The sequence below is a fragment of the Cotesia typhae genome, unplaced genomic scaffold (genome assembly GCF_013202065.1).
Source record: "Cotesia typhae breed Kobodo isofemale line unplaced genomic scaffold, CoteBio_Ctyphae contig_48, whole genome shotgun sequence".
Classification (NCBI taxonomy): domain Eukaryota; kingdom Metazoa; phylum Arthropoda; class Insecta; order Hymenoptera; family Braconidae; genus Cotesia; species Cotesia typhae.
The window spans coordinates 9,320,236-9,345,370 of NW_027423756.1; the positions used below are offsets into that span (position 1 = coordinate 9,320,236).

Sequence of the window (25,135 nt, forward strand, 5' to 3'; positions counted from 1 at the left end):
ACTAAAAATAATATTTACCTGGCTTACAATGACACACAGGTTCTTCATTTTTACGTATTTTGCAACCAACCGCGAATCTTTTATCCGTATGCGGACAAGGGCATGATTTGCATCCATCGTAATCGGGGTTTCCGTAGAAACTTTCTTCACATTTTTCGCAATATTCACCGGCTGTATTTTCCCGACAATTCTAAAAGTAAATTATTTTTTTATTAAAAAAAAAATTAATTTTTTCACGAAAAAAAGAAAAATTACATGATACCAATTTTTCCATTTTTTTCTATGTTTTAACAGTCTTTTAATTTGGACACGCTTATTTAATTAAAAGAAGACTAATTTAATTTGTAATTAACTTTTTACCTCAAAAATGTTATCGCAATTATTATATTTATATTATTTATACACGACGATATTATTTTATTATCAATAAAAATAAATTGGCTGTAAATTACTTGTCGTGTTTGTCAATTTCTCTTTTAATAGTAATCAACGTTTAATGATCGCATTAATATACTACAATTAGAAAATAAATAAATAAATAAATAAATGAGTGTATTAACAAACTTACTAGACAATAACCGGTTTCAATATCGCATACATCTGATCTGCCACTGCATTGACAACGCTTAGCTTGGCCTATTAATTCGATAACACTTGTCGATGTAGTAGTTGTTAAATTGGCATTGTACCACCGGTAATAACCGACACTAGGATTCTGACACGATGTATTGTTGTACTCAGCAGGACATTCACAAACTTCAACGCCTATTGCCAGAGACGAAGAGTGCGTGGGTATTAGTACAGCTGCATCCATTGAAGCTTCTAATAATCTGTTAATATAATGTAATGTATAAGTATTACATTTATTCAGTTGTTCCATTAGCATTAAGATAAATTAATTATAAAAAATCAAAATGCTTACATAGCTTCTTCAAAGTCCGAATTGTCGGAAGCTTTCACCAATATTGACTGGACATTCTGCAACGCAACCATCAGAACTTCTCGAGACACTTTGTAGTCGGGTCGATTTTGTAATTGCCAAAGTGATTCGTGCAATCTTTTATTTCAATTTTATTATTATTTTTATAATATAAGTTTTGAGATTTAAAAGTTTATTGAAAAATAATTAATTACCGTATTTTATAGTAATCATCAGCCAATGTTAATTGCTGGTAATATTCTAATACTATTTTATTATTGCCTTGGATTTGTACTAGTGGATAACGAAGACTAGATCTTAATGGTACTCCGCTTTCAGTGAATAATTTTAATTTTAAATAACCACCGTAGGAAACAATCTGAAATATTTATTTTAATTTTTTTATTTTGGAAATTATTTTTAAAGGATTGATATACCTTAAAAATTAAAATTATTCATTAATTTTTATTACGCTGTTATTCAAATTCAAAATATTGAACTGAATTTAACAAATAATTATTATTAAATGAATAAAGAAGAAAACATACTTTGTCACCAAGAAAAGATTGCGGAAGCTGCCAGTAGAGCGGATAATTGTAATAAAGATTAGCCGGCAACGTTACATCACCAGAAGTACCAGGTATAATCGATAGACCGTTCGTCAGATTTAGACCGCCATTCAAGGTCGGTAGAACCACTGAGTATCCGAAGTTGGCAACCTGATACATTAAACATATAATTATGAATTCAATATTTTAAAAAAATTTATCAATCAAGTAATCTGACTTGATGCCAGGATAGGACATATTAAATCATTCATAAGCACAGGCATGACTAGGGCATTTAATTCCTGGATCTAGCCGCACCGGACTTATAATAAAAATAATAATAATAATACATGTAAGTAAAAAGTGTTGGCCTTGTGTCAAGTAACTTACGATGACATCATTGACAGAATCATCGATGCGTAGAGTTCGTGAGTGCGTGAGATGCCGAGAGCCCCAACTGAGGCTCGCCTGTTGACACTTTGAGGTTCTTCCGAAGCAGAAACACTCTGTGCAGCCTTCAGTGTTGTCTTTCGAGAGACCAAAAGTGCCTTCAACGCACTTGTTACACCGTCTTCCGTAAACATTTTTCTGTTAAATTCACAAAATTGATTTTTTCAAAGACTGCTTAAAAATTTAAAGGATTCTAATATTTTTACATAAAAAAAAAAAAAAAAAAAAAAAAAAACAGATAATAAATTGCGTTACTAATGCCAAAAGAGCGTATAAAAAATTTGTTTTGCTCTAATTACCCAAGGAATATTAAGAATGTGGAAATTTACTGGAAAAATAAAGAATTAAATTTTTTTCAAGATAAGAGAATTTTTTTTTTTCTTAAAAAATTCCCTAAAATATTGTAATTAATTTTTTGCTTTAAAAGTTTAACGATTTAAACTTCTGGCTAAAAAAATTGTAATAAAAAAAAAAGACTTTTGAGGCGCCAAAAAGTAGAAATTAAACAACAGTTTATTCACAAAAATCTAACTAAATTAAATAATTTTTTAGAGTTTTCAAAAATTATTAATTTTCATAGCTTGAAGTTCAAAACGTTCAATTTCTAAAGCAGAAAGTTAGAAATAATTACTAAAAAATTTTTTATACACCCTTTTGATATTAGCAGCGTAAAATTTGAAAAACAAGGAAATGAAAATAAAATTCCCAAATGAAAAAATTAAAAGATTAAATTTAATAACCTTGCATGGACACTGTCCATTACGGTCGCAATGACAGATCCCCTCGGGACATTGCAGAGTACCTCCTTGGTCGCAATTACACGGTTTGCATTTGGGGTAACCGTAATAACCGGGCGCACACCGGTCGCAGCGCAGCCCGTCGAACCCAGAACGACACGGACACTGTCCCGATAAATTGCATTGAGATTTTGTCGATCCCGGTGAACAGGCGCAAGGATTGCAGCCTACACCTGGTACCAGGTCGTAAGAGTCGGGCCTGCAGCGGTCGCAATGCTCGCCCCAGGTCAGACGTGGGCAGGCACACCGGCCTGTCTCTGGATCACATATGTGTCCCGCTTTCGTACACGGCTCGCAAGCTGAAATTTTTATCACTTTTATTGTTTTTACTGTGTAGATAAATAAATAACTGAAAAAAGAAGATTAAAAATGACGATAATTTAACCTTGACACCCGTTTTCGGAGAATCCGTAGTAGCCTGGGAGACAATTGTCGCAGTGTTTTCCTCCGATTCCGGGACGGCAGTAACAATGGCCTGTATTGTGGTCGCATGTGATATTGTACGATCCTACGGGGTGGCAGCTACATGCAGTACATCCTGTTCCGGTCAATAAACCCCAGTGTCCTATCTAAATATTTTATTAACAAAAAAATAATAAGATTTGGATTTAGATTTACGAAAAATTTTTTTCTGTCTCAAAAAAATTTTTGATTAAAAAACTAATATTAAAATTTTATTTTGTACATTTTTAAGACTTGGAAAAATATAAATTTTTAAATTATATACAATTTCAAGGAATAAAAAAAGAGTCGTTTGAATTTTTAAAAATTTCTAGAGTTTGTTTTGAGGAAAATTATTAAAAAAAAAAAAAAAATAAATTCATGAATTTTATACTGATAGAAAAATTTCTTTTAACTATCGATGAATTCAATTACTTAGAAACATTTTTCCATTTATTAAATATAAATAAATTTTTTTCAACATTTAATAAATTCTTGTTTGGAACAAAATTAGATTTATTAATAATTAATAAATTAAATTAAATAAGACTTGTTAAATATTAAAAAATCTTTCTATCAGTCCATAAATTTTTGGAGGCGTTTTTACAAACAAATTCACTACATATTTTTTTCAATTTTCAGGGCGACATGTCAATAAAAATCAATTGATAAATTTTAGACTGTACCTCACATTGATGACACTGTCTCCCCACAACATTCTGCTTGCATTTGCATTGCCCCGTCACGATATCACATCCCGAAGATACAGAGCCAATCATATTACACCGGCATCCTGAGAAGAAAAATAAATAATAATTTTATTATTTAAAAAAAAAAGAAAACAAGTAATGCAAAATATTGTAGCATCATCTCAATACTCTTATCGTTATTCAAATTCAGACACGCCTTCTGGCACTTGGCTCGCATATTACAATTAACGTTTAACGATCGCAAAACATAAACATACATACATATATATATATATATATATATATATATATATATATATATATATATATCCACATGCACACATATATATCGGGAAAAGTATTAAGTATTACATTGTATGCAAATGAACCAGACTACAAAGAGATAAAGCGATGCCGTGAATCAATTGATCAACGCCTCTATTTACAAACATATCTCGTACACAATAACAAAGGTGGTGAGTTTAATTACTGACACGATTAAACAGGTGTCTTTTTTCTAATGCATCAATAAAGTCTCCAATTAATTAAACATCATCAACAGTTAAATGTACAGGTTGATCATAATTGTACATTTTTTTATCACCGATGATATTTTTTTATTTTAAACTCCGATTACATAATTATTTACGCATATATGAGCAAATAATTATTCTTCAGTAGCCTATGCTAGGCATAACTTTATTATACTCCATCAAGACTAGACATTTTGACACGTTGACACTTTGTGAAGAGCATTTTATTAAATCTAATCTTAATAACCGGCAATTTAATAGTCAAGTGTCGTCTGACATAATATCAAACTTTATACTTAAAAGCCTTAGCTTTATATTATAAAAACAATGTATGCTTTAAACTGAATAAAATGTATATATGAATAAAATAACGGGATCAAAGACTAAATTTTTATTAACGTATGGAAGCTCATAAAAAAAAAAAATTAGTCGATTTTTTGCGAATGACCGAAAGCCGAAAGATAATGTGTCTAATGTAAGCCATTTAATGAAGCATCTGAAATACAACAGAAATAAATAAGATTCATTATAAATTATGCAAAGCTTATTTTGCAGAACATTTGATCTCTATCAGTTAAATGATTAAACTATTTTCATTTTATAGATTTAACATTTAACTGTTTAATCCTGTTTATTTTTTTACTTTTAAAATTTTTTTTTTCTTCACCATTTTTCTGATCCGAGAACCCTATTCATATACCTATACCTTGATGTTATTCGTCGAAGGAGTGTACTGGGATGCTAGTGATTAACCATTTTGAAGGTAGCATTACGCAGTAAGTGATACCTGACTGCTTTTCGATTTATTGATCGATAAATTGTAAGCTATTACAAGGAGAAGAGAGTTAACTCGAGGCATGATCATCTTACAATATTAACTCTCAAGCTTTTAATTTAATATTTATCAGATGTTAATATTAATTTTAATATACATTTTTTAACAAGTTTTTCATTATCTCCATCAAGATTTTACAATTATTTTTAATTTAAGTTTTTCAGATTAATAATTTAAATAGAGTTATGGCAAATTTAAAAGTGCATGGGTTAGATGTTTTTTTAATAATAATACCGTCATAATAATGAGTCACCGTGTGTATGATTCTATGACAAATGACTCTTTGATACTCGAGAAGTTGCGATGCTTGCGATAAGAATGATCTGCAAGCAATTATTCATACTTGTTAACGTACTGTAAATTATTTGATGGAATTTCAATTTAAGTTTTTTATTAAATATGTTACGGAATATATTACGGAACAGACAGAGCTCGTTTCGTTCGATAAATTAATAATGGTTGGTTTTTTAATTTTTAATAGATCGTAATGCGAAGTTTTATTTTGTTTTCAGCTCAATACATAAGTAATGAGCTAATAAGCGAGATACGGGTTTAAATATGTTACAAATATCTTCAGTTAGCAGTATCTGTATCGTGTAAGGCTGATTTATAATTTATAATTTGCAACTAGTGTACTACTATATGTTATGTATGTTATAATATGTAGTACGCATTTGATAGTTTGAGCGAGTTTGCAGAGACGAACAGTCGGCTATTCATGTGTGCCGTGATGCGGGAAATTAAAAGCTCCTGAGGCCGAATAACTCGGCAAATTGAGTATATAAGTATACTTTTTTAAAATCTCTAATGTTTTTACGTCATCACTTACTCTGATATCTAATTCACATTTTATTCAATTTCATTGGTTGGATTGAGCGTATAAATTATTGATGATAATTATCATAATCGCAACATTAATACTGAAGAAAATTTTAAATATTTTCACTCTAGAAATAGTTGGAAAATTTTTTAAAATTCCATTTGTGTCTGTCGAGAAAATTTATTGAGTTAATAAAAAATTTTTTTATTTTTTACATGACTACTATTTTTACAAGAAAATTATTTTAAAAAATTTTTAATTTTCAGCTTTTAAATGCTAAATAAATTTATAGAAAAAATTTAAGAGTTGTCTATTAATAATTCGAGGATTAATCATAAAATAAAATAATACAGATTATTATTCAATGTATGAGAACAAGAATACTTAATAATAATTTGAGAAAATGAAGCTTGATTCAAATTAATGAAAGTATAAAAAAATCTGTTACTATCAATTAAAAATAATAATTTGAGTGACACTTGAAATTGTTTCGTTATTCAAGAATCTCGTGGCTAATTGACTCTTCTGAGAAATAACGTGATCATTTTTATTATGTCAATTTTATTCTTTCTCAACAACAATATCTCAACGCTTAATTGATCATTATAAAATAAAATAATAAAAAATCCAAGTGATAAACTTTTATAAATTAATTTATAATTTTTTTATTACATTAATTTAAAAATTAAACGATTAAAGTAAAAGGCACAATCAGGAGTGAATATTATTGTAATCAGAAAGGACGGTAATGGCAAATAAGAGCCGGATGAGTATACCGGTGTGTTGCCACTTAAGTAAGCCCATACCAGGGAATGAAGACAACGGATAACACAAGGTGGAGGGTAAGAAGCAAGCAGGGAAAAAGTTTGATATTGTAACCAGCAATTCTCATCGCGTTACGTTATCTTTACGGTGTAAAACGACTGTGAGTACTTTCGTGGAATGAGACGTGTAGTAAACGATCAATGTCTATACTCTGTACGAATACATACGAAGAAGAGACTCAAGAGCACACTATAGCTTGGCACTGTTTATGTTAATGGTAATGGTAATGCTAAATATATTGAGTTAAGTCAGAATGTATGGACAAGCATATAAACGAGACGCGCCCTCGGGATGTAGGTGGACCGCGCACTCTTAATTCTCATGTTACATCTTTAAAAGATAACTAAATAACTTTAAACACTTTTCTCCGCGTACTTTACATTATATTGCTGTATACAAATGGAATATCATTTTTGACTACTTTATTTTATTTCGCTGATCATCCACTCTTTGGTCTCCGCTTAACTTTGATAACGCGTTTAATTTCAATTTTAATTAAGAATTTTTTTTAATTATGGCAACAGATCCCAGATCCTCGCAATCGATGGTCACAAAAAATAATTAAAAGACAACGTGACTGCCGTTGTATATTTTTAGATGTCTTCACTTTGAAAGCTAATTACAGATACTTAGTACTGTACGATGAAAAACGTAATTATGTCAAACATATGACCAGTAATTAGATTGAAAAAATTCACATACGTACTTTTATACAGATGGAATTGCCATCTGTAAATAGGCCTGGTAAATTAATATAACATTTAATTTTATTTTCAATAAACACTTCATCAACGACTGTAGAAAAAAAAAAAAAAAATTTTTTTTCTAAATTTTTCTCCGTAAATAAAATAAAAAATATTGAATACAAAATTAGTATAATTTTGGTGAAAATGATTTACTCGACGCGATTACAAGACAAAAATTCCCAAAGTAAAAAATGAATATTAATTTATTATTACACAAAGCAAACCTGATATATTTTATCACCGTGATCACGATGAAAAATTACAACAATAATGATGTTCAACCAGTGGCTGGTCCCTAATTGGTACCTGATTTATGAGCCCACAGCCACTGGTTCTGTCATCAACGTCTTGTTCACGATCACCGTCTTAACATACATATTTTATTTATAAATGAAACTTTTATTATAATTTTAAAAATAAAAACGAGAAAGGTAAAAAGTATAACCCGACATTATTTTGTTCGCAGTACTTAATAACGATTATTTTTATGTCGCGTGTACCAACATCGTGGGACGTAAAAAACGTCATGGCGAATTCCGTAGCAAGTTATATTTATTTTGCCACGAGCCGAGAAGTTGATTCGTATGAGTACAAGTACAAGTATAAGTACAAGTATAAGAAAAGAATAACAAAAAAGAGTACTATATATACATCGCCAGTGGGTATTTAGCTTTTACATGTGCTGGGGAATCGGTAGCCTGGTCTCGTGGATTAAAGACCGACGATAAGAACCCTCAAGGAGCCGGTAACCACTCGATCTTCAACTTCTGCTTTAGCTTCCTCTCATCTCTATGTATATATCTCGTTATATATCTTTTAAATGTTTATAAATTCTCAAACTTCTGAGCTGAGTTTAGTTGAGTCTGCTCTCGACCGCCGATAATATAACGAGTCTAGACTTTATTATTCTTATCAATCTTTTATTTATGTATCTTTTCATTTAATGCTTTTGTTTATTTTACTATTTTCTGTATTTTCTTACTGATGCAATAACAAACTCACTTTGTCATTTTCAAACGAGTGGCTCTTTGCTAAAATTAAAAATGAGCCAATCAAAAGTCGTTTACTTTACTTTGAGATTTTATTTGAATATGATATCAAGAGTTTGAAAGCTCAGTTCTGCCTCCAGGGATCTAACCAGTTCATGTACACCGATTATTGTCGTGTTATTCTCATCCCATCGATACTCAGTTCCATGGCTTTTATAGTTATGACTTTTACAACCATATGTAATTGCGCTATTATTTATTTGATCTACATATCATATCGGTAATTTATGATTATGTTTGTGATATTTTATTATTTTATTCAGTTTTTATTTTATTCAATAGGAACCAAAATACAATTGAACAATTGTGCGAATTAAATTTTTAAAAAAAGCTTCTCATTAGAAAGAGAAAATTATTTTAAAATATGGAATCAATCGACTTCTGATCAACTGTTAGATTTTTTTTATTAAATAAATTATAATATGTAAAAATATTGATTTTTTTGGAAATTAAAAAAAAATAATTACAATGTATTTTTTAACGTATTTTATATGCTAATTTTTATTTATTTTTATTTTTACTGAATTCAATGCTATGAAAAATATTCTTAAAAAATTTTTTTAAATTTATAATATATTAAAAATTGCGATTCATCAATTATTTTTCACAAAGGGGTTAAAATCTCGGCGTGGATCTTCAAAAGCAAATATAAAAATATATAACCAATGTGGGAAGACTTCCGGTACGCCTACAAGGATCTCAAAGTCACCATAGCGGGAGGATTTGTTCAGCTCGTTAAAGTCTCGTTCACGCGAGCTATGTCTTTACTTCATCTTTCTCTTCTTCTTCTTCTTCTTCTTCTTCTTCTTCCTTTCTCGTTACTCTATTATATATATATAGGTACACACGACACTTATTTTACTCTCTTTACATTTGAGAATTTTAACCCAGGGCAACACGTGCCGGTTACAGCCGCAACAGTCACTCCGTCTACGCTCTCACGATTCACCTTACCTTACATCTTTTACACATTACCTACATTCATATAATATCTACACCTATGCGTATATACATGTTGCTAAAATTCAACTTCAGGCCCAGTATTATATCTCGGTGTCTTATGTTCAAATATTATCAGGAGGAAATGAAAGTGTAATTACATTTTGTGTAGACGTTAATCTCTTAGTATGTATATAGAAGACCACCCGAATATCCAAACGCTTTTTATGTATATTCGAATATATGTACACTGTTTTAATGGATGTTAAGATTTTTATCAACTCTCTGTAGTGTACCGTGGTCAACCTCTACATGATATCATCAGTTGTCACATTAATTTTACCTTTTATTACTTTTTATCGGTCAATTAAACTTTCAATTAGTTATATTTTTTTTTATTTGTAAATTAATATTTCAGCGAATTGGGGCATTTATTATTATCAGTAGTTACTTGCCTTGAGAAAAAAATTTTAAATAAGTAAAATATCGATGTCTGGCTTATTGAACTTTAGAAAATACATGTGAAGAATATTAGTTGAGATTAGGATTAATGTGAGATGTAAACCAAGGATTAAATGATTAATTGAGGCCTTATTTGTCGAAAAATTCGACTTTTTATCAAATTTTCAAACTTTTATATTTTTTTTTTTCTGCAAAATAAGTGGAATTAAGTAGAATAAAACATTGATTGGGAATAAATATTTACAATTCCTGGCTTCTATTGCCTTTTTTATTGAAGATTAATAACATAAATAAATGATCGCTTAAAAGAACTAAATTGAACGATTAAAATTTTTTTTAATTGTTATATAATGATATAATTTAGATAAACGCACATCATGATTGAGTAATGTAATCCTTAATACGTTTATTCTCGTTATCTTTATGATCGTTATTATGAGTATGGGATTTACTGTAAAAATAATTACATAAAAAAATGAAAGATCGCGACGTTTAACTCTATAGCTTCTTGATGCGATGTGAGGCCGTTATGATTGCTGAGTCGTTTAAATTGCATCACGTGCCGTGTAAAAAAGATCATCGACCATCGATCATATTTGTTGCAAGCAGTACATCGAGTGAAAATTATTCACGACCGACTAAATTAAGTTTTTTTAAAGAATTTATTTGTAAAAAATTTTACTGTCGGAAAAATTTATGGAGGTAAGGTAAAAAAATTAAATTTCGCATAAATTGAGGCAGAAAAAATTCAGTGGATTTTTTGTGTGAATAAAAATATCATTAACACCTTGTCGAAAAGGTGTTATTAAATAATGATTTATTGGTGGGTAATAAGAAGTGTTGTGACATGGATGTTGAGAGATTAAAGATCTGCCGGAAAAACATTCATTATTATTATATTGATAATAAATTTTTAAAATAATTAATTTCAAGCGTCTATCGTCACTTCAAGTATCGAGTGAGAGGAGGTAGAGTCTACATGTTTTATTACATTAGTGTATTTTTACTGGCAGGTATTTTCATTCATAAAGTCTTGCGGAGATCCTCGAGTGAAAGGTCAATGCAGGTTAATCAGATTGTTAATCATCTTGTCTGTTTTTATTAGACATATTTATTGCTAAATGATGATTAATTTTTTATTTTAATTAAAATAATAAACGTCAAATTGAGAAAAAAAATTATTAAAATTTTTGAAAAAAAAATTTTTTAAGTTTCGAAATTTTTTTAGCTAAAAAAATCTTTCAAGATTTAAAAATTAGACAATCATTGGTTGACTGCTGATCAACCAGGTGGTCTCTTCGAATCTTTGCAATAGTTTATCCATCGATTAAGCCACTACAACTCGACTACAACTTCAATTAAAGTTGAAGCTCTAGAACTGCATAGCCACGACGGGTCTGACGGATATCAAACCGTTGTACACTCTGAGAGACTATTATTATCTAACAAATTGCTATTTAATTAATATACAAAAGTTAAAACCCGCAATAATCGATCCGATAATTTATTGAAATTGCATTACAAAATTATTATTAAAATTAAATATAATTTTTGAAATTGATAACGTTGGATATTTTCTACAATCATTATCCTTTGATAGTTGAAAATTTCCTGGAAATAAAATTTATTTATTTGACAAAATTTCTCTTTAATATTTAGATAAGTTAATACGGATAAATAACGAAGTCGTTTTTTTTTTTCTTTAATTTCAGTATCAAGTTTAATGTTTTGTATCAAGATAATATAACGAGTTGTAATGCTAGTATTTCCTATAAAGAGTGACAAGATTTATTAGATAAATTACTGTGGTACCTGATGATTATAAAAAATTAAAAAATCAGGTGTTATGCGAATCATTTCAAACGATTATAGATCTAATATTTATCTCTTAGATGTTCATAGCAGTTTTTATTAATTTTTTATCGTGAAATCAGTTTATTTATTTGATGTTTTAATAAAGTCAATTATTTCAACAATTATTATTTCTTATTTTTTAATAAATAAAATTTTTGCTGTAGAGTTTTTTTTTTCTACATAAAATGTGAAGCTATATATTGACATATGAATGTACAAAGTGAATGGAAGCAGTCGATGATTATTATTACAATAATTACAATCGATTGAATTTATTATCCAGCAGATCAAATGACATGTTTTACTATTAATTTAATACGATTTTATTCACACAATGTCACTTACAATTTATTTTAATTTAAAATATCACCATTCATATCTCTGATTCATCAATTTTTCGATATTAATGTACTCTTATCACTTATTTATTTATTTATTCATTCATTGACCGTCCTATTCAATAATATCTCACCGGTAAAACATATTTAGGTTAAAAGGATAATTTTATTTGCGAAAATATAACGTCTGCGGTCTCGAAAAATGGTTTTTATGATGCACGTCTTAACGATCGCGGTTTGAGAATATGACATGACCACGCCGATCCCGATACTCCTGTCTATCAGTGCACCTTGCGGTTGTAAAAATTTTTATTTAATATATTCAACTGTCAATAATTCTTGGTAAACTGACACTCGCGACTGATTTTACGTGTCAAATTACCACTTTTACTTGCGTTAATTTAATTAAAATACACTGACTTGAACTCAATAAATTAATAAATTTTATATTATTACAAGTACCTTCCAAGTATTCTTAAATATGAGATATATGTATCGAATTGACGGTTTTATCATTGTAATGTTATTTTAAAAAACTGTCTACTCTTTAATTTATATTTTATTCTAGGTATTTAATATCTTAATATTATATTTAATGTCAGCAGTTAAGAATTCTTATTATCATTAGAAGCCATTTTAATTGTAATTTAATTATTTAAATCATATGTAATTATATTTTATTAAAAAAATTATTATTAATAAAATTCACGTTGATTCAAAATTTAAAATTAATAAACAAAATTTTATTTTCAGCGAAGTGTAAATAGTTTGAAAATCTGTATTATTTTTTATGCGTAAAAAATCTTGATAGATATTTTTAATTAATTAAAAATTTTTTAATTATGAATAATGATGATAATAATAATTTATACAGTTGGCATAGTTCCCTCAAGATCCTCGGAAACGCTATAATTAGTGAGCCCTAATTTCTAGAGACATTTTCTATGAGACTAGACGTCGTCTAAAATCCTATGTAATCTTAGAATTTATATGGTACGCATGTGTAAATGTATATATAAGTAACTAAGATATATATATTCAAACGTCTACATTTTACCACGGTACTTATGCATTTTATAAAAATATTTCTTCACTAGTACATGCTCTACATCACTCTCTATATAAATATATATGTATGGTTACATGTAGCTAGTAAATAAATGCGTCTACGCTATTTTATTTCACACCATAATTTTGGATTATACCAAGCGCTATGACACCAATTTTCATAATACGATTACATAATTTAAACCCAAGCAATAATAAATTATAATTATTATACATTAAATATTTTTAGATAGTTAAGTAAAAAATAAAGAGGCGCATATAATCGGAAGATTTAATAGTTTGTGGATACAAAGGAGCATGCGGCCCGCCGGAAGTTTAAGCCGGAGATAAAAAATAATTTCTATCAGCGAACATATAAAGCATGCACGAGAATGCAGATAAGATAATCGATTCAAGATTGGAATCTTGCATGTGCCGAGGGAATTTTTTGTTTTTGTTTCTTTCCTCTGTTCTGCGTGCCGATCGCCCGGTCAACGGTACACCCAGACACAGATTCACCTGCAAGTTATCGATACTCCAAAACTTTCTGTTTTAAGTCTTTTTAAAACGTTATCCGCAATGTAATTCTAAAGACAAGAAAACATGACTGGGCAATTAAAAAAATTACATATTTGCAATAATTAATTTAATAAACGTGTACTTTCTTTTTTTTGTTAGCTTTTAAAAATTATGAAAGTTCATTAGTCGCGGATGATCAAGTCCATTGATAAATTTTTGAATTAATTTTCTTACAAGTAAATGCTTAAAGGATTCTTCTATATTATAAAGAAAATAAAAAAAAAAAAAAAAACATGTTTGAATATATCTAAAGGGAATCGACAGGAAGGAAGTTTAAGTTACGGACGATGATATCGCGATAATACGGAAGTTCAAAAGTGCCGGCTTGGCTTACAGCCACAGCGCATATTTATACTCAGAAACATTGCATGTGTGTCCTGCAAGTAGTATAACGTTTCTCTGTGTTCTACCTTTTCCCGATTTTACAAACTTTCATGATTTGATGGATGACTTATTTTTTTTTTTTTTTTATTTATTTATTCACCATCGCGTAAACACGCTCGTGATTTAACGATACTTACATGTACCTAAAAAAATATTTCTCATTTAATATGTAAAATATTCATCCGTTAATATTTAATTTGAAATAATGATAAATTTCACTAAATAAAGTAAAATAAAATAGTTAATTAAATTTACGTAAGTAGACCGTAACGCGTGAATAATTTTACTGAGTTCATATATTGGTAATTAAAATATTCAATGGTATATCTTCTTTGATACTTTTAATAGATACCTAACTAAATAACGTGTCAATATGACTAAACGTGTTTAACAGTAATTATATATATTTAATTAAATATAAGTATTTTATTAAATATAAGTAATTTTATTTTTCCTCTATAGTCACGATTATATCTAAAAGTTGTTTTCATTATTAGTAATTAATTATTACCGGAAATTTTTTTAAATAAAAATAGTCAAGACATTTTAAAAGTTTACGAGTGCATGAATATAGAGTACAGAGATTGCAGGTGTAGCTGGTAGTTAACAAAAAAATTCCAGTGATTTCTCCCGAGGCATGTACGTGACAGTATGTCGCATTGATAGTAATTACACAATTAGTGTAATGTCAAATGTCAGTTAAGTGTGCAGATCGTTGGAATCAATTATTGGCTGTATAAATAAACACACGATACAATTAAAGGTAATTGAAATTTTGCCACTACACGGACTTTAATTAATATTGAATTCATACAATTGCTATTAACGAGATGATTTATAGCATAATTATTATTTTATAAGTATCACTTTATGATTCCCTCAGGATATTTTTACTAGAAGGATGACTGAGGCGGTAATTATTATGATTGATCAACTATTAAGTGATAATATAATATAATAAAATATTTTTATAATATACAAGGGAGGCAATTGTTGGAAAATATTTCACCGAATAAATAAATAAAATGGAAGATTGTTTACGATAATTTTTTACGCCCACGTATTGAGATCTCCTTGGTGGAAATTTAAAACGCGTGATTACCGATTTTCGCGCTCAGACACGCGTACATGATATTTACACAAAGCCAGTCATTGTATTGTGTGCATTGAAAAATAAAATGTTAAACATTGATTTTAATTTATTAAATAAATATTTAATCTAGTATTATTTTTACATCTTAAATTTTTAGATCGATTGAAACTGTAAAATCCAAGATAAAATTTTGATTATTTTTTAGGAAGTTCATTTGGATCGACATTATTTTTTTTCTATTTTAATATCTGAGTTATTGTGGAGATAAATATTTACTTAATATCTAAAAAATATTTAAAAACGGGTCAATAATCGGAACTTTTTTATTTATGGCCTCATTATTCTCTCTTCCTGCTACTAAGAATTTTTAAATATTATTTATTACTTTACTTAGATAACAAAAATTTTTCTGCGATATTAAATAATATTTTTCAGATTATTTTTTATTTATGTTATAAAATTATATCATTGTCTTAGATAAAAAGTAGTATTTAGTTTATCTGGGATTTCTTTGGTTTTTTAAATAGATGACACATTAAATTGTATTTTTAATAAAGCTCACGTTCTTACATTAGTAATCAGTTAAAAAATATACGATTATCCATTGAATCATCGCAGAGATAACGTTTGCTAGTTAAAAATACTCTAAAAATAGTTACGTTGTCTTAATTTTAATAAATGAGATTTCATAAAAATCTAAGACAAAATTTTTCATATATAATTTGAAATCCGTCCAGTGTCTGTCATAGTATTAATTTATCCTAATTAATTATAAGGTACCTGACAATAAAATTTTTTTCAAAATAAATTAATACATAAAAAAATTTCTTCCTACACATTAATTTTTACAATAATTTATTTTTATAATAATAATAATTTGTAAAAGCGAAAAAAAGTTTTAAGATGTCTGGCGGAATATATTAAAAATCACTATCATTGATAACATAGACAATACAACGAACTGTGCTCGGAGAATTAAAAATAAAACCTACCGTACATTAATCCTCGCCATTTTTTCTCGGGTTCCTGATACCTGTTAACAGGAAGTACGATCTTCGGGGGCGATTTACAAGACTTATATACAACCATACATCTAACACATTTTCTCTTAGTGGGCGTCGAAGTCGCCGGCTTAATGTGGACGTAGGCCATAGGCTGTTGTTTAACTGTCAACCGCGAAGTCGTGTAACCCACGTACTTAGAGTACCTCTTAAACCGTTCTCTATCTTCATCCCCAAGACTGAGATTACTCCTGGTGGATTCACCTCCGTACCAGCCACTGCTCCAGGGAAATTTATCTCTCCGGTAAAAAGTAACCCAGTCGCTGCGGTTTTTATCCCGCGGAACGTGACCCAGCTGATGGAAATTTTGAGGTAGCTCCGACACCTTCGGTTCATCATCTCCATGACCGTGACCATCATGATGGAACTGTTTTCCCTGATTGTTAAGGTAGTGATTATGTCGGTGCCGATTTGCCGCCACTATTGAGGCGCTATAACTCAGAAGAAGACTAGTCACTCCAAGGGCCAGAACGCCCCGGGTCCAGAGTGTCCAACAACTTCCAAAGTACATCTCGCTACCCCATAATTATTTTTTACTCTACATAATAATGATATGGAGACAATAATTTTAATTTATTAATCTTAACAACAGCCGACACTACTGCACTAACCAATAAATTTTTCGCACAATTAAATTCATCGTCGCTTTTACAAAAACTCGAACCAAATTTTTTTAAAACAACAACAAAAATAACAAACAATAATCAATAGAAGTGAAAGAACCTACTGGTAACGCGGCTCGCGAGATACTGGCATGCTGCCATTAGCTTTGGGCTTTGCGCTCCTTCCAACTCCATCTCTTCTTCTTCTTCTTCGGTTGCTGTCGTTCAGTCGTACGGTTTAGTTGTGTCTCGTATCGTATCGTATCGTATCCTACAGTACTATTATATGTTTTATATATATGCTGACTTTATATCGCTACTATTATGTGTGTAAGTGATCACGCGGGTATGTAGTAGTGTAGGTAGACGTATGGATGTACGGATATATGTATTATATATTAAATACGTTATCCCTTTATTCCAGATGGCCAAGTATACACAGAATGTTAATCATTTTAATTCTCTCTTTTATTACTTACTACTCACTAATTTTTTATTTTTAATATAAATACTTTTCTCACTTTAAATCACTCTACCGTACACACCTGGGTCCCGTGTACACCTTAGACACGTGGGTGTGATATTAACTCCAAGGTAATCCATATATATTTTTTTCCTTTTTTTATGTATCACTCGACTAGATATTAATATTGATCGATTGATTACATTATTTATTCATATCTTCGCATTTAGTAATCATTTCTCTTGTGGTTTATTTTTATATATTGGGGTTTTTTTTTTGTGAGACGATTGATTAGATATTTTTTGAGGAAAGCCACTCTGTAGCCGAATTAGCAGTAGATCTCTCAGAGCAATTAAAAAAGTTAGAACAATTGCAATAGTAGAATTTTTTAAATAGACAAAAAAATTGGTAATTTTTTTAAATTAGAAAAAGAAAACTTAAATTTTACAGAGAACAAAATAATTCTTGACTCTAGATAAGAAGATATCTATGAAGAAAGTTTTGATCTTCCTTATTAATTTTTTGTCTTGAGTATAAATATTTTTTTTTCTGCACTTTTGATTGAGATTAATTAATTTATTAAAAAAAAATTTATCCTGTTTTTGAAAAAATTTTCTATTAAGGATAATTAATAGAGATATATTATGATAATATTGATAAATTCAGTGTTAAGTATTAAAATATTTAAGTGGATATTTATCGTGTGTTAATTGCACGTACGCGAACACACCCGATATCCTGGAATTCATTTCCGGCAGACGCGGCATAACGGCCTCTGTACATTGCAGGACACTAATTTATGTTACCTTTGTTTTATGTTACAAGTACACATATGTGTATAAATCTATATACATAGTGTCGCATGTGAGTTGACTTTGACTGGGTGTTTTATTTAGTATGCAAGCAGCAACGCAGAAGCGCTTTGAGTGCGGTCATGTTACCTGTCAACAGCTTTCTCACTATGTGGATTCAATATTCATCATATTCGGTGGAAAAATTATAATTTCCCATAAACCCGTTTCTCACGTGTTTTTAAAATATTTTCAAGAGCAAAAACTATTTTTTTTATTTTCCGATTAAATTTTTGTTTAACGGCCTTTAAATTTCGCGTAAGTAAAGCTAATATTGTATTGGACATTGTGTACGTAAAAAAATCACTTTGGACAAAGATTAAAGCGACCGACACTGCAAATAGTCCTTAGTGTGCTAAAAAAATCGAAGAGTCTGCAGAGAAGAGTAAGAGTGATCTGGCGGATTGCGACAGGCGCCGTCTGAAAAAAATATCGCGAATCACCATAGAATATTTTTAAATAATTCATACTTTAAATGCGCTGATAAGAGTTCTATTTTGCGATAAGCAATCACCAATTTGTTTGGTAGGATAAATATTTACATTACTTATTTATATTTATATTTATATTTGTATTTTATCACCGAAATTTTAATAGAGAATAGAGCGAGTGATGCCGGTTTTTATTATCTTTTTGAATTGACTCGATCTCTGCCTGAAAATCTCTTAGTAGCGGCTTGTTAATAATCGTAAAAGTTGAGGCTATTTAATTTGGAGGATAGAGAAGTGATTGATATCCAAAAATCCATAAATCAGCAGGCAGTATAGTAGCTAAAGCTATTAAAAATTTTATTATCTTGAGAACAAGGATATTAATGTTATCAGAGCCATTTACATAAATTTACTTGAATCGTAAAATTTTTACATGTTCAAGTATTTTTTATATTTCAATATTTTATTAAGATGTATCATTTCAAAATTAATTTAAACAATTTGATTTTCTAATGACATATTAAAAAAATTTTAATAATAAAATGAAAAAAAAAATTTTTTTCTCAAATTGAGTTCAAAGATACAAACAATGTTTCAGTGATTTAGATGCTATGTTTAAAAAAAAATGAAACATGACAAGTTTATTGTGTTTGTTATTGAAGTAGTGGCCAGTATGATGCATTCATATATTATATGTATTCATGTATGTTTGTATATGCAGCGTAAGGTCGGCGAGTCATCGAAAGCAGGTCCTGCAAGCAAAGCCAGTCGAGTCAGTCCAGGTGATACTTTCTCGTGGACCTCATATGGAGCGACATGAAGACGCGTTTAGTGGCGTAACAATTTTTTTATTTATCCATTACAGACATCTCACGTTTTTATTTTTTCATACAATATCAATCCCTCGGTTTCCGTCCTGTCTTTTTACTCGCCGATAATTTTCTTAAAACCCGTGTTTACACGCAACATCATTATCACCGTGAAAGATTAAGCTCTCGTGTTACTATACTATACGTTTCGTTGTTTCATTTTAAACCACCTGCTTCCTGTTGTGTCTCATTTGGACAAGTTAAAAGCTTTGATACGTACCCTACATTTTAAATATTTATTTTTTCACTCTAACTTTTAACTTGTTTCAAATTCAACAGACATTGTAATTTATGTCACGTAAGTAATTGTATTATTACGAAAAAATTTCATGTTTTATGGTTTGCTCAATTTCTTTTTCATTGGAAACAATTTTCAGCTTGGATTTGACAAAAAGTCATCAATCAATTTTTTTTTTGTTAGTGCGATCAGGTTTTTTTTCTTTCTTTCTTTTTTTTTTTTTTTTTTTTTTCATGGCTAATATTAATCAGCCTTCAAAATTCCGGGCAAAAAAACTCAATAAATATTTAAATTAAAACCATTTTTAAAAATTATCAAATACATTAAAATTACTCTTGGTCATAAATGAGTACGTGAAAGGATGTTAGTGATACAAACTAGTAATTTTCACATTAGAAAACTTTGTCAATAAAAATGACTAAGTGTCGCTAAGTAAGAAAACATATTTATATTTATATTCAATGAAAATAGAGATTTTAATTTTCTAACTAATAACAATTAATAAATATTTTGAATAATTGACTTTAATAGTTATTATTATTATTACTTATTACTATTGATGAATAAATAAACGATGATATTATTAATAAAATTTATACCAGGACGATAAAATTTAATATTAAATATAAACAAGTGTTATTATCATTGACTTAAATATTTATACACAGAAAACTATTAATATGTTACTCGCCTACGCACTAATATAAGTACTTGATGTAAAATCTCACCTCGAGTATCGACTTATAGCTCGAGTAATTACGCCCTTAGGTCCGTGCGTAGTTTAGTGTGGTGTAGTTATTATTAACAGAAACGTTTGCATGAATTAGGGCTCCATAAAATTTCCACAAGTGACACAACACTATTCAATGGGTTATAGTAGTTTCCAATGCGCACTTAAACCCATTATCATATCCCGGACATATTCTTATAAATACGACGACATAATGCCCGTAATTCTTGTTTTTAGAAATAAAAATATTAAAAAAATGTTTGTTGCCAGACAGAGGCTTTGAATAAAATTTCGAGATGTGTTAAACCGGGAAAAATGATAAAATACTACAACTGTATATTATTACAATACAATATATATGTACAATAGCATTATACAGAATATGTTCAAAATAATATATAAAAAAGTTTCTAACTGAATAGAAAATAAATTCGTGCGCTTCATAGCTCAAATATTTCGTGGACTAATTATGCATAATCGTGATCGGTGAATCTTGCTCACGAGATTTAAAGTTTATGTTAATGATGTGCTTATAGGAGATAGTGTACGGTGTATAGTATTTATAAATATAAATCTATATAGCACATAAAAATAAGAATCTATCGTTGCTATTTAATATCCTTATTTTGTGTATATATTTTCATGGTTTACTGCAGGTATATCATTATTTATTACAAAATATGAATCCCTTTTTAACGAGCAGAGCACACTCAGGGTAGAATTTTTTTTTTAACCTTGAATGTATAAAATAGTATAACAAAAATAGAGTTGTCCGAAACGTCTAATTCACAGCAATTTCATAAGCTATTTTATAAACACCTAAATTAAATAGTGCAATTATAGAATACCTAATACTTTTTTGATTCTCTCATCTTGGGAAGATAAAATAACATAATTTTTGGTTTATAAAAAAATCTAAACTTCTATAAAAATAAAAATTTCTGAGAATTTTTTCATAAAAAATAATTCGAAGAAAATTAGCAAATTTGTTTGAGATTTTTTATTAAAAATTAATAATTAATAACGTCAATGAGTTATGCATAAGTCAATGCAAATGTAATGACAGAGAATTTGATTAAGTACTGGCGTGGTTTGTAGGACAGAATAAGAAATGTTACGTTACGTTTTATTTCATGAACGAGTGTCGCATGAAGAATGACTCAATACAGGTATCTTATACATGAATGGTACACAATATGGACGGATGTGTTCATACGTAGGTACATATATGGTGCATATGTGTGTACATATATGTATATTCAGCACAGAGGAAGATGAAGAGTCAGGATTGCCGATGGCGATTACTCAGACCACCCAGGAGGTGATTGCCACGGTGAAGATACATCTGACTGTACTCTTAAAATACTCCATATATATGTATAATGTATATATATATTATACACATTAATGTTCTGTACGGCAGTATCTGTATGGCTATATGGTGCTCGGTTTTCTGCTTCTATCGACATTCCTAGATCATGAACCGACAGTCAACAACCGTGAACTAATAATGGCCAGATGCTTACAGACAAGTTTATACTCAATAAAATAATAAATAAAAATCCACGAGATTTATGGATTCGTTTTTAGTACTTCTTTTTTAAATCATCTATTACAATCTCGAAAGGTGGTACAAGAAAATTAAAGCATAGTGAATTTAAATTTAAATTTCAAGCCACATAACGATATTTAAAAATTTTTCGGTGAAAAATTGATATTGTTTTGGAATATTAAAAATTAATTAATTTAATTTTGTTCGTGGCCTCTATAATTTTGTTAGAGGCGACGGAATAAAAGTAATAGAAAATACCACAAGCCACGGATGTAATTCATTAACAATTGTTATGGTTACAAAGTTAATTACCGTGATAATTTTGATTAATGACAACGTTTAACAGCTTTTAATAATGGCCAGTAAAGTTAATTAAGTCGTAACAAAAAATGTGTCATAAGGAACTTTAAAAATTTTACAGAGAAGAGGACTAAGTCTGCCTCTCGATTTTTTCGCGCGTTTCTCAATGCCTGGTTCTGTTATATCAAGGCGTTAAAATTGCGGGGATGGGAATGTAATGTGGAATTAGTATTTAGTATTGAGTAGTAATTTCACGTGTTCTGTGTACTTGTACTGGTTTGGGTTGGGGCTCGGCTTTACTTCGTTAAGAAAGCCTCGGGGTTTGTTGGCAGTTTTTATAGTACAGTTTCAAAAAAATTAACTCGTCAGCTACTTGATATACGCCTTTAGCCTGGAGCTCAATTTCGGAGTCACTAGTTGGTACCAATGTTGATATACCGATCAGTGATCATTGATCACTTGCGGACTTAGTAAAAGACTGTTGTAAATAGTATAGATAGTATTGACTCGAGAAATGAGTGGGTGGAAAATATTTTTCCTTCCGGCTCAACTTTTGCGAATGGCACTGGTGCGGGTATGTTACCTCCCGGTAAATTACCGTCGAGTGGAAGGTTGCGTGGGCAGGTATATGTTGTATTGTATCGTGAAATAGTGAATGGGAATAGTAGTCGATTATGAATATAAATATACGTGTAAATTTTTAGTAAAAAATAATTAATTTAAAAGTAAAGCCTATTTTTGGTAGATTAATATTCATTAAAGCTACTAATTTTGATGTATTTTTTATTCTTATCATTTCATAAAGCGAAAATTTTAATAATTTCGTTTTTTCAAAGAATTGTTTCAAGAAATTTAATTTTTCTTGAAGATAACTATCAAGATTTTTAATAAAAATATTTAAGTTTAAAAAGGCCTATAGAAATTGTTTTTTAAAGTAAATATATGATTGGTATTTTATTTATTTTTTATCTGCTAATCTTCAGGTGAGCAATACGCAGTATTGCAAATGGTAATATACAATCGTATAATTTGTTGCGATAAATCATCGAGATAAACGAATCAATCGATTAATGTGACACTAAAATATTTAAATTCATTAAATAAAATTGTTATTTTTTTTTTGTCCATACCGTGTACTGTTAATGTTTACTTAAAAAGCTTCGGTATCAAATTTCTGAGGCGTGGGTTAAAAAAAAAATAAAAACTATTACTTATCTCTTTCGCAATCACCAAAAAATCTAACGGAGCATCTAAGACAAATTTGTTTTAGTAAAAAAAAATTTCACGCACTAAATTGGCCTTCCTAAAGTAGTTTTTTTCACTTACATTAATATAAGTCAAGGTCGAATAGAAGAGAAGACCCCGGGTACAAAAAATGAAAGAGAAAAATCAGCTTGTCATTAAGAGGATATTTGAAACAATGTGCCAGTTGGACCGTGACAAATTGCAAAGATCCTCACACACGTATATTACGATTACATTTACATCCATATGTGCTGAACGAAGTATAAATCTAAACTTATATCGTGAGTATATATAATATGTATAAATCATTTCGAGTAGCACGTTACTTTATGTACCTATCTATCTTTTTAAATTTTTTTTATTACTTTTTTAGTCTGAGGTTTAACGAGTGTCAACAAAGTTTACAAATTAAAAATTTTCTAAAATTAAGGTACACCAGGGCCGATAAATCCCCGTTATATTACACCGTCAATTTGTGATTTTTCACAGGATAATACCACTTTGAGTAAAGAAAAAAAAAGAAAGACACGTAACATAAATTAGTAATTTTAACAAGTTATTTTGTTTAAAATTACTACAGGGGTGTAATGTCAAGTACTTTTTCCCGCGATTTAAGAATCTTGTAATGTAAATTTTGAAATATTTACAAATATATTTAAACATACATCCATATGTAGTATGTACTACCCAGCGTAGTATACATCTAGCAATATGTATCTATGTAAATGTGTGTGTTTATATTTATATTTATATATTTATTTATCTATATAGATAGTTGTTGAACTGCATGGGGTCAACGGGGTGTTAGTTTGCCGTGTTCTCAATATAATACGTGTGTATTTTCTCACGTCTGAATTTCTCAGTGCGACTAAGCACGTGGTGGTGGATTATGTGTCAAACCGGATTGCGTACGCATTACATTGCACTACTCGTATCCCATAGAATCTTCCATTCTGCAATATAATACACATAACACATAACACCCGACTCGACTGCTGGACAAGCAATTCCCCGTCAAGAAAATTTTATAATTCGTTATTTTCTCAAGCTAACAAATTAATGATCTTCATTTATTATTTAATCCCTAATATTTTATAGTGTCATTTTTTAACAATAAACTTAATCTTTAAAGATAAATAAACTTCTTAAAGTAATTAAAATTCCAGTAAATTATAATTTATTGCAAGAGGTTTAGATTTCAGCTATTTTTTTGAAAATTAAAACACGGGTTCAATTCCCGGCGATAGAAAATTAAAAAAATTGATAATTCCTTTAAATTACAAACTTCTGACTGATTTATTTGATATTTTTAGTGTAAAAATAAATTACTTTTGTCCAATTACACAATAGTGAGTCCGACCGTTAGTTTATATGAGCAGATAACAAAAAATAATGATTTAAGACGAATTTACTCAAGCGAATCTTCCAATTTTGCTTTAAACGTC

At 29.4% G+C, this 25,135-nt stretch overlaps 2 protein-coding genes across 2 annotated transcripts in view; one reads left to right on the plus strand and one right to left on the minus strand.

The window, feature by feature from the left end:
- The window catches only part of Wb (wing blister), a 77,018-nt gene that overhangs the window by 6,637 nt on the left and 45,246 nt on the right, over nt 1-25,135 (minus strand). Inside the window, exons 13-21 of the mRNA XM_074246744.1 lie at nt 3,842-3,948; nt 3,100-3,283; nt 2,658-3,013; nt 1,858-2,055; nt 1,468-1,638; nt 1,135-1,298; nt 923-1,057; nt 569-830; nt 19-190 (exon numbers count right to left, since the gene is read on the minus strand). Coding sequence (XP_074102845.1) covers nt 19-190; nt 569-830; nt 923-1,057; nt 1,135-1,298; nt 1,468-1,638; nt 1,858-2,055; nt 2,658-3,013; nt 3,100-3,283; nt 3,842-3,948 — 1,749 coding nt within the window. The remainder of the gene's footprint in view (nt 1-18; nt 191-568; nt 831-922; nt 1,058-1,134; nt 1,299-1,467; nt 1,639-1,857; nt 2,056-2,657; nt 3,014-3,099; nt 3,284-3,841; nt 3,949-25,135) is intronic.
- LOC141529952 (uncharacterized) overlaps nt 17,300-25,135 on the plus strand; it is a 31,073-nt gene continuing 23,237 nt past the window's right edge. The window contains exons 1-2 of the mRNA XM_074246753.1: nt 17,300-17,357; nt 17,436-17,605. The gene's annotated coding sequence lies outside the window, so the exon portion shown is untranslated. The remainder of the gene's footprint in view (nt 17,358-17,435; nt 17,606-25,135) is intronic.